General features: G+C 47.3%; 1 protein-coding gene across 1 annotated transcript in view; it reads left to right on the top strand.

Moving 5' to 3' along the window:
* The window catches only part of WDR75 (WD repeat domain 75), a 334,745-nt gene that overhangs the window by 62,498 nt on the left and 257,754 nt on the right, over positions 1-14,493 (top strand). The window contains exon 5 of the mRNA XM_083153502.1: positions 11,828-11,952. Within this exon, the coding sequence (XP_083009628.1) occupies positions 11,828-11,952 (125 nt within the window). The remainder of the gene's footprint in view (positions 1-11,827; positions 11,953-14,493) is intronic.

Genomic DNA, 14,493 nt, shown 5'->3' with positions numbered 1-14,493 from the left:
TCACTCGCAGAGGCAAATTCCTTCTCAAATGGAAAAAACATGTGCACTGTAGGGGGCAGATGTAACTTGTGCAGAGAGAATTAGATTTGGCTGGGCTTTTACTGCAAAGTGAGATATATATTGCAGTGTAAAAATAAAGCAGACCGTATTTTCCCTGCACAGAAACAAAATAACTCACCCAAATTTAACTCTCTCTGCATATGTTACATCTGCCCCCCCCCCCCCCCCCCCTGCAATGCAAATGGTTTTGTCCATTTGAGAAGGAATTTGAGCAGAGTGAACCAAAATAAGGGCCAATATGCTATGCTGAACCAAATTGCCCTTGAGCTCCCTGGGAGGCTGATTTAGGATTTGGCACTTGATGTGCCATTTTTACAAGCCATGAATAGCATGCAATTTATCGCATGTATAACTCCCGGGGAGCTGCAGCAACGTGGGGGCAGATTCCGGGCAGCCGGCAGGTGACAGGCGGCAGGGTGGGAAGCAGCAGCAGAATTTTAAAAAATACTTTCAAAGACTGGCCGTCTGCTGATTAGTGGCTGGCCAGTCTTTTGGAAGTATTTTTTTAAGTTCTGCTGTTTCCCACCCTGCTGCTGTCTATCCCTGCCTGCCCCTGAACATAGATGTCTGACAGCGGTGGTTTAACGCAGGCACACACCTACGGATCGGACCCAATACATCGTGGGTGCTAAAAAGCACCCTCGATGTACCACTGATGGGTCAGATCCTATAGATTTCATGTGTCCAACCCGATGCGCATGGAACTGCGCATCGGGTCAGATGGGATGTCACACACATTCGATTTGGGCCAATTTCTCATCCTGATCCATCAGGGTCAGGTGAAATAGTCTCAAATCATACCAGTGTATTGGAGCCTTTACAAAGAATCATTTGTATTTGCCTCAGTAATGACTATACACTTTAATGGTATGTGGTCACTGGGTAGTCAATGTCTAGGTCGACCACTAATGGTAGACAGGTTGACACCTTGAAATTGACGACATACCCAATGTTGATGCAAGCTTATGGTCGACCTAGACATGTTCGACATGAGTTTTTTACTTTTCTCTTACATTCATATGGGATACAGGGAGTCGTTCAAGATGATGGGAAAAAGAGGGTATCCGCAGGAGACAGGCACATATAAAACTTTACACTGGGTGTACTGGCTCCTCCCCTCTGCTCCCCTCACATCTAGCCAGTTTAAGAAAATGTGCCTCTGGAGAAGCACGCAGAAGGAAGAGCTCCAGAGAGTTTTTCTACAGTTTATTTTCTTTATTATTTTGGGACTGCTGTTTTGGACTTAACAGCAGTCCTGTGTCGTGGGAGACTAGGGGAAGGCCAATCATGGTACCAAGCTGTCCCTGCCACAGGACCACCGTCCTGCGTGGGTGATGTTACCGCGGACATTGCGCTGCAGCGCGCACACCCCTAGCATGCCGCACACCCCTAGTCCAGTCTGAAGACATCGTGTGGTGAGTACAACCCCGGGGTCCCCCGCCGTGGGGTCCCCGGCTTACTGTGCAGAAAGATGGCGGCAACGGCGGTGTGCCCTGCACAGGGACCTCGCAGCTCCCTGCCCACACTGGGACAGGGTACTGCCTCTGTATATGCAGGGGCAGTTTACCAACGTTTTGGATATTTTTTAATGTCAGTCCCAGTATAAATATACAGGTAAGCTCCGGCGCCATTACGCTGGGCGGAGCTTACCCAGAGCGGGACCAGAGCTCGGCAAGGGTGCCAAAACCTGCGTCCTGCTTCTTCCCTGCCTGCTGGAAACGCTATTATACTGCTCCAGACACTCCTCAGCAGTGTGGGACAGAGGGAATCCGCAGCAACGACAGCATCAGGTTTCAGCGCTTGTACCTTGTGCACTTGTCTGTATACAGCTTAAAGTACTGTTTAACTGTACTGTGTTACCAGCTCTTACAATTAGAGAGCTAAGGTTGTGGTGTATTGGTCCCCTCCATTACTCTGTACGCTACCCCACTGGCTTGTTAAGCTATAGACTAATACAGATAGTACTGCACATAGTGATTATCTGTGTCTTATTCACACTGTCTAAATCCTCTGTGATTGATTTGTGTGTGTGTGTGTGTGTGTGTGTGTGTGTGTGTGAGGTTGTTTTGTCACAATGGTGAGAAAACTTACTTGCATGGTGTGCAGTGATAAGTTTGTGCCTGCTTCTTCCTCACAAGTTACTTGTGGGCCATGCATGTCCCCTCAGAGTAGTGGGATACCCCCACAGCTTGCAGGGCAGCAAACAAGCTCACAGGACAGCTCACAGGAGCCAACCTGGGCAGCAGGGATTAAATCCATGCTGGAGACACTGTCTACACAGTTAGCTACCACTACAGCACAAACCCAGTGGATGCATAAGAGAGCTTGCTATCTTGTCTGCTAAAGTCAATATAATAACTCCTATTCCTGGGTTGTCTTGTAAGAGAGGTGCACCCTCCTAAACCCCCGAGTCTACTGCAGAGGAGGGGGGACGGGGACGATGAAGAAGCGGAGGAGGATGGTGAGGAGAATGAGAGTAGTTCCCAGTCATTACTCCAGGGCACTGAGCCATTAATCATGGCAATCAGGGAGGTGCTTGACCTTCCTTTAGCTGAATCCTATGAGGGGGATTCTTTCTTTGCCACTCAGAAAAAGCAGCAGGTTGTTTTTCCTGAGCAGACGGACGTGGAGAATACATTTAAGTCAGCATGGAAAAACACAGAGATGAGGTTTAAGGTCTCTAAGAGATTTAAATCCACCTTTCCGTTTGATCCTACGGGGAGGAAAGTGTGGGAAGAACCACCTGCGGTGGATTCCTCAGTGTCCCGGTTAGCAAAAAAGATGGTGCTCCCGGTGCCGGGGTCTTCCACTCTGAAAGTCCCTACAGACAGGAAGGTTGAAAACACTCAAGTCCATTTTCACTGCTAGTGGGGCGTGCCAAAGTCGAGTGTTAGCGAGTTGTTATATGGCAAAGTCTATATTCACGTGGGCCTCCCAGATTCAGGAAGGCCTATTGGGTGATATGACAGTGGCGCAGGTGTCTGAAAAATTACACCACATTCAGGACACAGCTAAGGTTTTGTATGAGGCGCAGAAGGAGTTAGGGGCCATTAACGGCCATAACTCCGCTATGGCGATATCGGGTCGCTGACTCCAAACACAGTGTAGAAAACCTTCCCTTCACGTGTGAACGGTTGTTTGGCAGCGGTTTGGATGATTTAATTTCAAAAGCCACTGCAGGGAAGTCCACCTTCCTTCCCTCGACCCCACGCATCCAAGCATCCTTTTCCTAGTCGCATCCAGCAGTCCTTTCGGACCGGTAACTTCCGCCCAAAAGCCAGGGCTCCGGTCGAGGTGGGTGCCCGGCTGGCATTCTTCCGTCATGTTTGGGAAGCCTCGTGCCTAAATTCTTGGGTACGGGGTCTTATTTTGCACGGCTACAAGCTCGAGTTTGCAAAACAACCACCTCACAGATTTTTTAAATCAGGCCTTCCAGCGTCACCAGTGGTCCATCCCATGGAAAGGGGGTGGGGTTATTACTCAAATCTGTTTGTAGTCCCAAAACCGGACGGTTCAGTCCGCCCTATTCTGAACCAAAAATCCCTGAACCCATTCTTGACTGTAACCAAATTCAAGATGGAGTCCTTGCGGGCCGTCATAGCGGCGCTGGAGGAAGGGGAGTTCTTGGCATCCATGGATGTGAAGGATGCCTACCTTCACATCCCAATTTGGCCACCTCATCAGAGGTTCCTGAGGTTTGCATTGCAGAACGATCACTATCAGTTCCGAGCGCTACCGTTCGGACTGTCCTCAGCCTCGCGCATATTCACCACGGTGATGGCGGAGATGATGATTGTTCTCAGAAAACAAGGGATCTGTCATATTGTATTTGGACGACCTGCTTGTGAAAGCTCGGTCATCAAAGGACTTACAGGTGGCTTTGCAGATTAACATGCGGACTCTCTCTGGTCACGGATGGCTCCTGAATTTGTCAAAGTCTTCTCTGATCCCTTTACAGCAGAGACTCTTGTTACTGGGGATGGTGTTGGACACGGTTCTCATGAAAGTGTTCCTTCCAGAAGAAAAGATTGCGGCCATTCAGCAGCTTGTCACGGACCTGCTGGGGAGTCCCCAGGTCTCGGTGCATCAGTGCGTTGTGTTGCTAGGAAAGATGGTGTCCTCCTTCGAGGCACTCCAATTTGGAAGGTTTCGCAGCAGGATCTTCCAGCTCGATCTCCTGAGCAAATGGTCTGGCTCACATCTTTAAATGCATCGGAAGATTGTGTTGTCCTCTCGGACAAGACTGTCGCTCCAGTGGTGGCTCCACATGCCCAACCTGCTTGCAGGGCGGAGGATTGGCATCCAGAATTGGGTCCTGGTTACCAGGATGCAAGCCTCCTGGGATGGGGTGCTGTAACGATGGGACAATCCTTCCAAGGCAAGTGGACCCTCTGGGAATCACAGCTCCACATCAACAACCTGGAGTTACGTGCGGTTTATTATGCACTTCTGGAGGCAGCCCCTCTTCTGATCGGGCATGCGGTCCACATCCAATCGGACAATACCACTACTGTGGCGTTTCTAAACAGGCAGGGCGGGACCAAGAGCAGGTCCTGCATGCGAGAAGCGACAAAGATTTTGTCCTGGGCAGAGGGTCACATCCAGGCACTCTGCCATTTTCATACCCGGGGTGGACAATTGGGAATCGGACTTCCTCAGTCGCCATAAGCTCCACCCCGGGGAATGGAGTCTGCACCACCAGGTGTTCAATGCTCTGGTGGCTCGGTGGGGGACCCCACTGGTAGACCTGATGGCATCGAGACACAATTGGAAGGTGTCCAGATATTTCTCCAGGGCGAGAGACCTACAGGTGGATACTGTGGGAGTTCAGCCTGGTGTACCTCTTCCCGCCGATCCCCTTGGTGGGTCGGGTGCTAAGGAAGAAGAGACTGAGCCGAGGCCACTCTGGTGGCTCCGGACTGGCCAAGAAGAACGTGGTATCCCGACCTTCTAAACCTGCAAAGGGACTCGTGGCGTCTCCCTCTGCGAAGAGACCTGCTCATGCAAGGCCCGTGCGTCTTCCAGGCCTTAGAGCAGCTTCGGCCTGGAGGTTGAGCGGCAAATCCTAACGGAGAAGGGATTTCACACATCTGTCATTAAAACCATGACAAGTGCTAGAAAGCCGGTCCCGGCATCATATTACCACCATATTTGGAGGAGATATGTGGGATGGTGTGAACAATGGAAATTTGCTCCGGCTGAATTTAGACTGGAAAGGTTCCTCAGATTTTTACAGTCTGGTTTAGATCTGGGCCTATGTTTTAGGCTCCTTAAAGTTACAGGTATCAGCCCTGTCTGTTTTTTACCAAAAGAAGCTGGCTAATATCCCTGAAGTGCAAATGTTCCTTCAAGGCGTCTTGCATATACAATGTCCATTTGTGGCCCCTACTCTACCGTGGGACTTTGATGTTGTCCTGACATTTTTGCGGTCCTCTTGGTTGGAACCGTTGGAGGAGATAGATTTGAAACACCTCATATCAGCCCATACCTGATATTCTATGAAGACTGAGCGGAATTACGCACTAGTCCACGTTTCCTTCCAAAAGTGGTGTCGGCATTCCACTTGAACCAGCCTATTGTGGTTCCTGCTAGTGGCCCTCAGTCTGAGGTTCCGGCATCTTTGGATGTGGTACGGTTTCTCCGCGTGTATGTCCGGAGAATGGCAAGGATTCGTAAGACAAAAGGACTTTTTGTCTTATATGATGCTCAGAAAATTGGGCGTCCTGCTTCCAATTAGTCTATTGCACGCTGGATCTGTGCAACTATTAAGCAGGCTTATGTGGAGGCAAAGCTTCCTATACCTGCTGGGGTGAAAGCCCACTCGACTCAGTGGGGACCTCCTGGGCGGCTGCTCGAGGAGTCTCGGCGTTACAGTTGTGTAGGGCCGCTACATGGTCAGGTCAACATACTTATCTAAAGTTTTACAAATTTGATGCTTTGGCCACTGAGGATACTCAGTCTGGGCAGGCGGTGCTGCTGCAATTTCCGCACAATCCCACCCGTTCTGGTGTCTTTGGTGTATCCCCATCGTCTTGAACTACTTCCTGTATCCCATATGAATGTAAGAGAAAATAGGATTTTAATACCTGCCGGTAAATCCTTTTCTCGGAGTTCATATGGGATACAGGGCGCCCGCCTCTGTGCGGAGTTCTGCATATCTCACTAAGGTGAGCTGTGGGCCACGAACTTGCCCTTATGTTGCCTTGTGTCCCTTCAATGTTCACAAGTGTGGAGGTTACTTAGGTGACCTTTTATCTTCACCTCGTGTCTCTCAGTTGATCACGGGTGTGTGTTGTCACCTTGGTGACGTTTCTTTATTAGTTGTCCCCTTGGGGACCTAACTATTTCAAAAGTGGTCTCTTATTTAAAATTCTGTTTAGGGCACTGAGGCCTCCACTTGTTATGTGGTTGCTGCAGTTGCCTCTGAAATTTGGTGAATGTTATGGTTCAGGTGTGCTGGATGAATCTCGCCACATTAAATATTACATATTCCTCTCATATTGTTCTTCTCCTAAGGCACAGTTTCCTGTTAACCGGCTCGATGAGAGGGGAGGAGCTAATACACGCAGTGTAAAGTTTTGTATGTGCCTATCTCCTTCGGATACCCTCTTTTCCCCATCGTCTTGAACGACTCCCTGTATCCCATATGACTCCGAGAAAAGGATTTACCGGTAGGTATTAAAATCCTATTTTTGGGGGATTTCTTAGTGGTCGACCTGGTGACTGTCAACCTAAACTCCACACAGAGAGGTCAGGAATTGAAGACATGACTTCAGTACAGTGTGCGGCAGCGAAACCACTGTGCCAACTTTTTTCATTTTGGGAATGCTGTTCTGGACTAAAAAGTACTCCTACTTCGTGGGAGCCAGGGGAAGGGTCAGTCCCCGGCCTCTTAAGGCGCAGAGCTGACCCTACTGCAGGACCACTTTCCTCTGTGGGGTTTGTTACCGTGAGCATGGCCATGTAGCGAGCAACCCCCCCCCCCCCCAGCGGCCGCACACCCCTGGCAGTTGTCCGAAGACGTCGGCGGTGAGTGTTACCGGGGGTCCCCCTTAGAGGGAACCCTGGCTTATTGTGCGGCATAATGGCAGTGTGTGCGGACCTCAAGCAGGGACTGGGGAAAAACCGCATCGACTGGCTTGTAAGGCAGCCGCTTAACTGCCAGGGCTTATTACACTGTTTTTACACAGTTACAGCAACTTGTCAAGTATAAATAACGCTGAAAGTGCCAGCTCCATGTAAAGGGGTGGGGCTTTACTCAGAGCAGGACCAGACTCTGCTGGGCACACTTTTAACAGCGTCCTGCTTCTCCCTGTGTGCTGACAATCGCCATTGCTCTGTACAAGGCAGCTGCTCATCGGTGTGGTGAATTTGGGGGTTCCCTGCAGCAGAGATGGCAAGTTAAAACGGCTTTCACTGTTACTGTACATTTATATGTGTATTATTATAGCAGTGTCTGTTTTGTTAAGCAGCTCCTCAATCTGGGAGCTCAAGTTATAGGGTGTACTGGTCCCCATATACCTGAGTCCTAGCCCACTTGCTAGTTAATTTCATTGTGACACATACTGTACATATAGTCTCACATATAGCCTACATTGCTACCTTTTCACACAGAACACCTGTGTGTGCTCAAAGCGTGTGTGTGTCTGTGTCTCTGTGGGGAGGTTACAGGCTCCACTATGGTTAAGATATTGACCTGCATGGTGTTCAGCACCAAATTCATCCCAGCATCTTAGTCACAGGCTACCTGTGAACGTGCATGGCACCGCAACCCAGCACCCCTCAGGTCAGCAGTGTACCCCCACAACTTTGTGGGACATCAAAAGGGGATGCTCAAGAGCCTGCTTGGCCAGTAGTATTTAATCACTACTGGACACAGTATCCTCCCAGCTAGCTGCTAATTCCCAGCAAACCCAGCGAGTGCAGATGGATTTGTCCATTTTGTCTGCACGGGTGGATATTCTCTCACAATCTCCGAAAAGACCGATTGCTGCACTTGCTCCTGATACTGATGAGGAGATTGTGGAGGAGGGGGAAGAGGAAGAACAAGATCCTCTTCAGGAACCTCAGTCCCTTGCACAAGGGTCAATCTTTAATTAGGGCCATTAGAGAGCTTTTAGACCTTCCTCTAGAGCAGTGGTTCCCAACCTTGGTCCTCAAGTACCCCCCAACAGTACATGTTTTCCAGGTCACCCAGCAGGTGCACTCATTATTCTAACCCTTTTAAAAAGATCCACAGGTGGAGCGAATTATGTCACTTGTGATTCTGTGTGGATACCTGGAAAACGTGCATTGTTGGGGGTACTTGAGGACCAGGGTAGGGAACCACTGCTCTAGAGGAATCTGCAGAGGGGATTCCTTCTTTATGGCTTAGAAAAGACCGGGTCTGCCCGCCCTGAGAAATTCTCGAGGTGGGTGGTCGTCTAGTGCACTTCAGCCAAGTGTGGGGTGCCTAGATTCCTAGATTCGCGGGGCTACAAGCTGGAGTTTGCCAGACAACCTCTCTGAAGATATTTCCGGATGGCTCTTTTGGCCTCTCTGGAGGACCGGATGCTCCTTCAAGGAGAGGTAGAAAGACTGCTCCTGACAAAGGTAATTCTACCCGTGCCGCGACAGGAACAAGGGAGAGAATTATTCCAACCTTTTCCTGGTGCCAACCTCAAATCCTTGAACCCATTCCTTCAGGTGTTCAAGTTCAAAATGGAATCACTCCGATCGGTGATTGCCAGTTTGGAAAAAGGGCAGTTCCTAGCCTCCCTAGATGTAAAGTACGCCTACCTCCACATCACAATTTGGCCACAACACCAAATGATGTTCCTAAGATTTGCACTGGGAGACTATCATTTTCAATTCCAGGCCTTACCTTTCAGACTGTCCACTGCTCCGCGCATATTTACAAAAGTTATGGCAGAGATGATGTCCCTACTCAGGCAAGGAATAAATGTGATTCCGTACCTGGACGACCTGCTCATCAAATCAGGGTTGGCAGAGGCCTTGAGGAGTGCAATCCACTTGACCACACAGGTTCTTTCCGACCACGGGTGGGTTCTGAATCTACCGAAACCATCGTTGTCCCAACCCAGAGGATGCAATTCCTAGGTATGATTCTGGACACAGCGGAACAGAAGGTATTCCTTCCGGAGGAAAAGGTGGCAGCCCTTCAACAGTTGGTGGTGGAAGTGCTGGCGATCCCTCAGGTGTCAGTCCATCTCTGCCTCCGATTGTTCGGCAAATTGGTGGCTTCGTTCCAGACAGTCCAGTATGCCCATTTCCACTCCAGGACCTTCCAACTGGATATTCTGGCCAAGTGGTCGGGTCGTCCCTCCACATGCACAGAAGGATTTGCCTCTCTTTGCAGACCAATCTATCTCTCCAGTGGTGACTGGGCTCACCCAACCTACTGGCGGGTCGGTCTTTCGGGATCCAGAACTGGGTCCTACTCACGACAGATGCCAGTCTGCGAGGTTGGGGAGCCATAACTCCAATAATTTGGAGTTGAGAGTGGTTTATTATGCCACGCTACAGTCAAGTCCCATGCTACAAGGCAAGGCGGTACAGGTCCATTTGGACAATGCAACCACGATTGCGTTTATCAACCGAAAAGGAGGGACCAAGAGTATGGCATGCATGAGAGAGACAACCAAAATCATCACTTGGGCGGAACAACATGTGACGGCGCTGTTGGCCATCTTTATATCGGAAGAGGACAACTGGAAGGCAGACTTCCTTAGTCATCGCGATCTCCATCTCGGGGAGTGGGATCTTCATTCTTAGGTGTCTGCTCGCATTGTGGAAGTGTGGGGGCTCCTGCAGATCGACATGATGGCCTCTCGACTCAACCACAAAGTCGACAGGTACTGTTCGCGGACCAGGGATCCTTGTGCAGAGGCGGTGGATGCCCTGACTTTGTCATGGAATTACCGGCTGGTGTACCTGTTTCCACCTCTTCCATTACTTGCCCGGGTCTTAAAAAGGATTTGAAATCAAAGGGCGGAGGCCATCCTGGTGACACCGGAATGGCCTCGGAAGAGCCTGGTACGGGGATCTTTAGGCCATGAGGGTGGAAGACCCCTGGTGCTTACCTCTCAGAGACAACCTGCTCCTCCAAGGGCCATTCTTCTACCAGCACTTACAGCGGCTACGATTAACGGCCTGGAGGTTGAGCGGCAGATTTTAGGCCACAAGGGCCTACATTCTATGGTCCGCTCCACCACGACCCAAGCTAGGAAACCAGTGATTGCATCCCACTGTTATCTCATTTGGTGAATGTATGTGGCCTGGTGCGAAGGGAAGAACCTACCACCAGCGGTGTTTAAACTGGACAGTTTATTACGGTTCTTACAAGCTGGTTTGGATTTGGGTCTTAGGCTCGATCTCGGATCTCCAGATCTCGGCCCTGTTGGTCTTCTTTCAGAAGAAGCAGGCGTCCTTGACGGAGGTCCAGACTTTTCTCCAGGGGGTACTGAGGTTTCAGTCCCCCTTCGTACCGCCCACGGCACCATGGGACCTGGACATGGTTTTATCTTTTCTGCAGTCTTCCTGGTTTGACCCTTTGGAACAGTCTGACTTAAAGTACCTTACATGGAAGATGGTGGTCCTGTTGGCCCTGGCTTCAGCCAGACGGGTGTCTGAACTTGGAGCTCTGTCTTGTAAGAGCCCATACCTAGTCTTTCATAAGGATCGGGCAGAACTCCGGACTTGGTCGCAATTCTTGCCTAAGGTTGTGTCGTCCTTCCATCTGAACCAGCCCATTGTGGTCCCGTCCTGTGCTGCTCATTCCTTCTTCCCTGTTGTACATACCCTTAGGGTATATGTTAGACGTACATCTAGGTTGTTAAAGACGAATAGTCTCTTCGTGCTTTATGATGCACAGAAAAAGGGTTGTCCGGCATCCAAGCAAACCATTGCACGTTGGATCCGTTCCACTATACAACAGGCATATGGGTCGGCAGGATTGCCTCTTCCAGCCTGGTTGAAGGCTCATTCAACCAGGTCGGTGGGGACTTCCTGGGCGGCTGCCCAGGGTGTCCCAGCCTTACAGCTTTGAAGAGCTGCAACTTGGTCAGGCCGACACACATTTGTTAAGGTCTACAAATTTGACGCCCTGGCCAGCGAGGATTCCCAGTTCGGACAGGTGGTGCTTCAGCAGTCTCCGCACGTTCCCTCACGTTCTAAAAGCTTTGGGACCTCCCCATCGTATTGGACCCCATTCTACCATATGGATGCTAGAGAAAATAGGATTTTAGTTACCTCCCGGTAAATCCTTTTCTCATAGTCCATATGGGATACTGGGCACCCGCCTCGGTGCGGAGGTACTTCTGCGTGTAGTTGTAGTTGGCTTGTTGCCTTTGTAACTTCGTGACAGTTCATTTACAAAGTGTTCAAGAAGTTATTGCTCACGTTTTCTTGTTTGATGTGTGCTGGTATGAATCTCACCACATTTCATGCTTCAGATATCCTTCCTCACATAATTCACTCTCCTTCGGCACAGTTTTTCATTAACTGACTAGTGGAAGGGGAAGTAGAAGGGAGGAGCCAGTGCACCCATACTGAAGAATCTTATATGCCATGTCTCTCCTGCGGAGGACCTCTATCCCCATCGTATTGAACCCCAGTATCCCATATGGACTACGAGAAAAGGATTTTCCGGTAGGTAACTAAATTCCTATTTTCTACGTTTGTCCTTAAACTTGAACATAATTTAGTAAGCAGTGTCCTTTTTGTATCAATTGTCTCTAATCTGCTTTTCAAAAACTTTTGTTATTAGAAAGTTTTCAGCTAGTTTCTGTAAAGCTACCAAAGTCAACAGAACAAGAATCTGAAGCTAAAGAAATGGCACTTCTATTTGAAGATATAAGTCAGTCACCAAAATGTACAGCCGTTGGAAGAGATGTGAGTAATATTGATAGCTTTCCTACATCTGGGGATTATTTTTGATCATGGGAATAGATCATACAAAGTGCTGAAGGATATAGGATGCTTTAAATATATATATATATATATATATATATATATATATATATATATATATATATATATATATATATATATCTCTATCTATCTAAGGCAGAAATGCCCAGCACTCATCCGTACTTGAAGCAACTTGTGCGGTGCACGCAATCTCGAAATGGAGAAAATGTAGCAAACTCTGTGGTGAGCGGCACTCATCAGTCAAACAGCAGGTACATCGCAAATAAATCAGCCAAAGGCAATGCGGTAAGTCAACGTTTCGGGTACTCAAACCCTTTATCAAGACATGATAAATGTCTTGATAAAGGGTTTGAGTACCCGAAACGTTGACTTACCGCATTGCCTTTGGCTGATTTATTTGCGATGTACCTGCTGTTTGACTGATGAGTGCCGCTCACCACAGAGTTTGCTATATATATATATATATATAGATATATATATATATCTATATATATATATATATCTATATCTCTATATCTCTATATCTCTATATCTCTCTATATATATATATAATATCTCTATATATATATAATATCTCTATATATATATATATATATATATATATGTATAGGAATCCAAAGGTCCGGCACTCGCTTGTAATATGTAGTTGGCTCCAGGTGCCCTCCTATGCCAAGAACACAGATATCCACCAGACGGGCGGCACTCACGGAAATAACAGGCAAGACACACAAAGTGCGCTTAACGTTTCAATCTTTAACAGATTTTCATCAGAAGCGTTACATATGTGTAAAAAACAGAAATAAATACCTTCACCAGCCCCGTGTACAGCACAGTCCCCGCCTCCGGCCCGCGTTCCCGCTCACCTGCACGCAGACATGTCGCATACCGAGTGACGCCACTGGCTTCCGGTTGCTAGGGAACAGTCTGCAGCTTGCGGTTCACAAGCTACAGCTACTTCCCTCTTCCGGTCTTCCATGCCGCCCAGTCAGCAGCAACATCATGTTGTCATGGTGATGGCGTTAGCTTCTCGCGATCACCTGGAGGCCGCAGTACTATGAGAGACAAAAATACCTGTCATTAGCATATTGAAGGCATCAATTGAATACAAATAACAAAAATGCAAGGGGGAAAAGGACAAAAATAAATGAGACATAACAAATGAAGCATTGTAAGGCAGAGAGCAAAGAACCAGAATAATTGGGGTTATAAAAAGCAGTTTAAGTTGAGCTGTTCATTCAGACCAAATGGACTATTAGGTCAGCTCAACTTAAACTGCTTTTTATAACCCCAATTATTCTGGTTCTTTGCTCTCTGCCTTACAATGCTTCATTTGTTATGTCTCATTTATTTTTGTCCTTTTCCCCCTTGCATTTTTGTTATTTGTATTCAATTGATGCCTTCAATATGCTAATGACAGGTATTTTTGTCTCTCACAGTACTGCGGACTCCAGGTGATCGCGAGAAGCTAACGCCATCACCATGACAACATGATGTTGCTGCTGACTGGGCGGCATGGAAGACCGGAAGAGGGAAGTAGCTGTAGCTTGTGAACCGCAAGCTGCAGACTGTTCCCTAGCAACCGGAAGCCAGTGGCGTCACTCGGTATGCGACATGTCTGCGTGCAGGTGAGCGGGAACGCGGGCCGGAGGCGGGGACTGTGCTGTACACGGGGCTGGTGAAGGTATTTATTTCTGTTTTTTACACATATGTAACGCTTCTGATGAAAATCTGTTAAAGATTGAAACGTTAAGCGCACTTTGTGTGTCTTGCCTGTTATTTCCGTGAGTGCCGCCCGTCTGGTGGATATCTATATATATATATATATCTATATATAGATTGCTGCTTGTAAGCTGTTCTGTTTGCCTCTTGAGAAAGGGGCTGATGCCCCGAAACGAGCCGTTGAGGCTCCAATAAAGAATTGTTCATCTGCTGCAGTGACGTGTCGTTTCAACTTTTCTTTGAGGAGGAGAAACCCTGCTGTGTATGTATCTTGGCAAAGGCACGCAGCCACATTTAAGGAACTTGAGGAGAGTGCTGGTCCGTTTACCTGCCTGTATCTATATATATATATATATATATAGATAGATAGATAGATAGATAGATAGATAGATAGATAGATATAGATATATATAGATATATATAGATATATATAGATATAGATATATATAGATATATATATATATAGATATATATATATAGATATATATCTATCTATAGATATATATATATATCTATCTATATATATATATATATATATATATATATCTATCTATATATATATATATATCTCTATATATATATATATATATATAGATATATATATATATATCTATATATATATATATCTATATATATCTATATATATATAGATATATATATATATATAGATATATATATATATAGATATATATATATATCTATCTATATATCTATCTATATATATATATATATCTATATATATATTAGGGCGGAGTGAAAAAACTGAAATTGAGAAATTCAAAA

Source organism: Crinia signifera, chromosome 7 (genome assembly GCF_055691185.1).
Source record: "Crinia signifera chromosome 7, ASM5569118v1, whole genome shotgun sequence".
NCBI lineage: Eukaryota > Metazoa > Chordata > Amphibia > Anura > Myobatrachidae > Crinia > Crinia signifera.
This window is presented reverse-complemented; position numbering and strand designations above follow the sequence as displayed.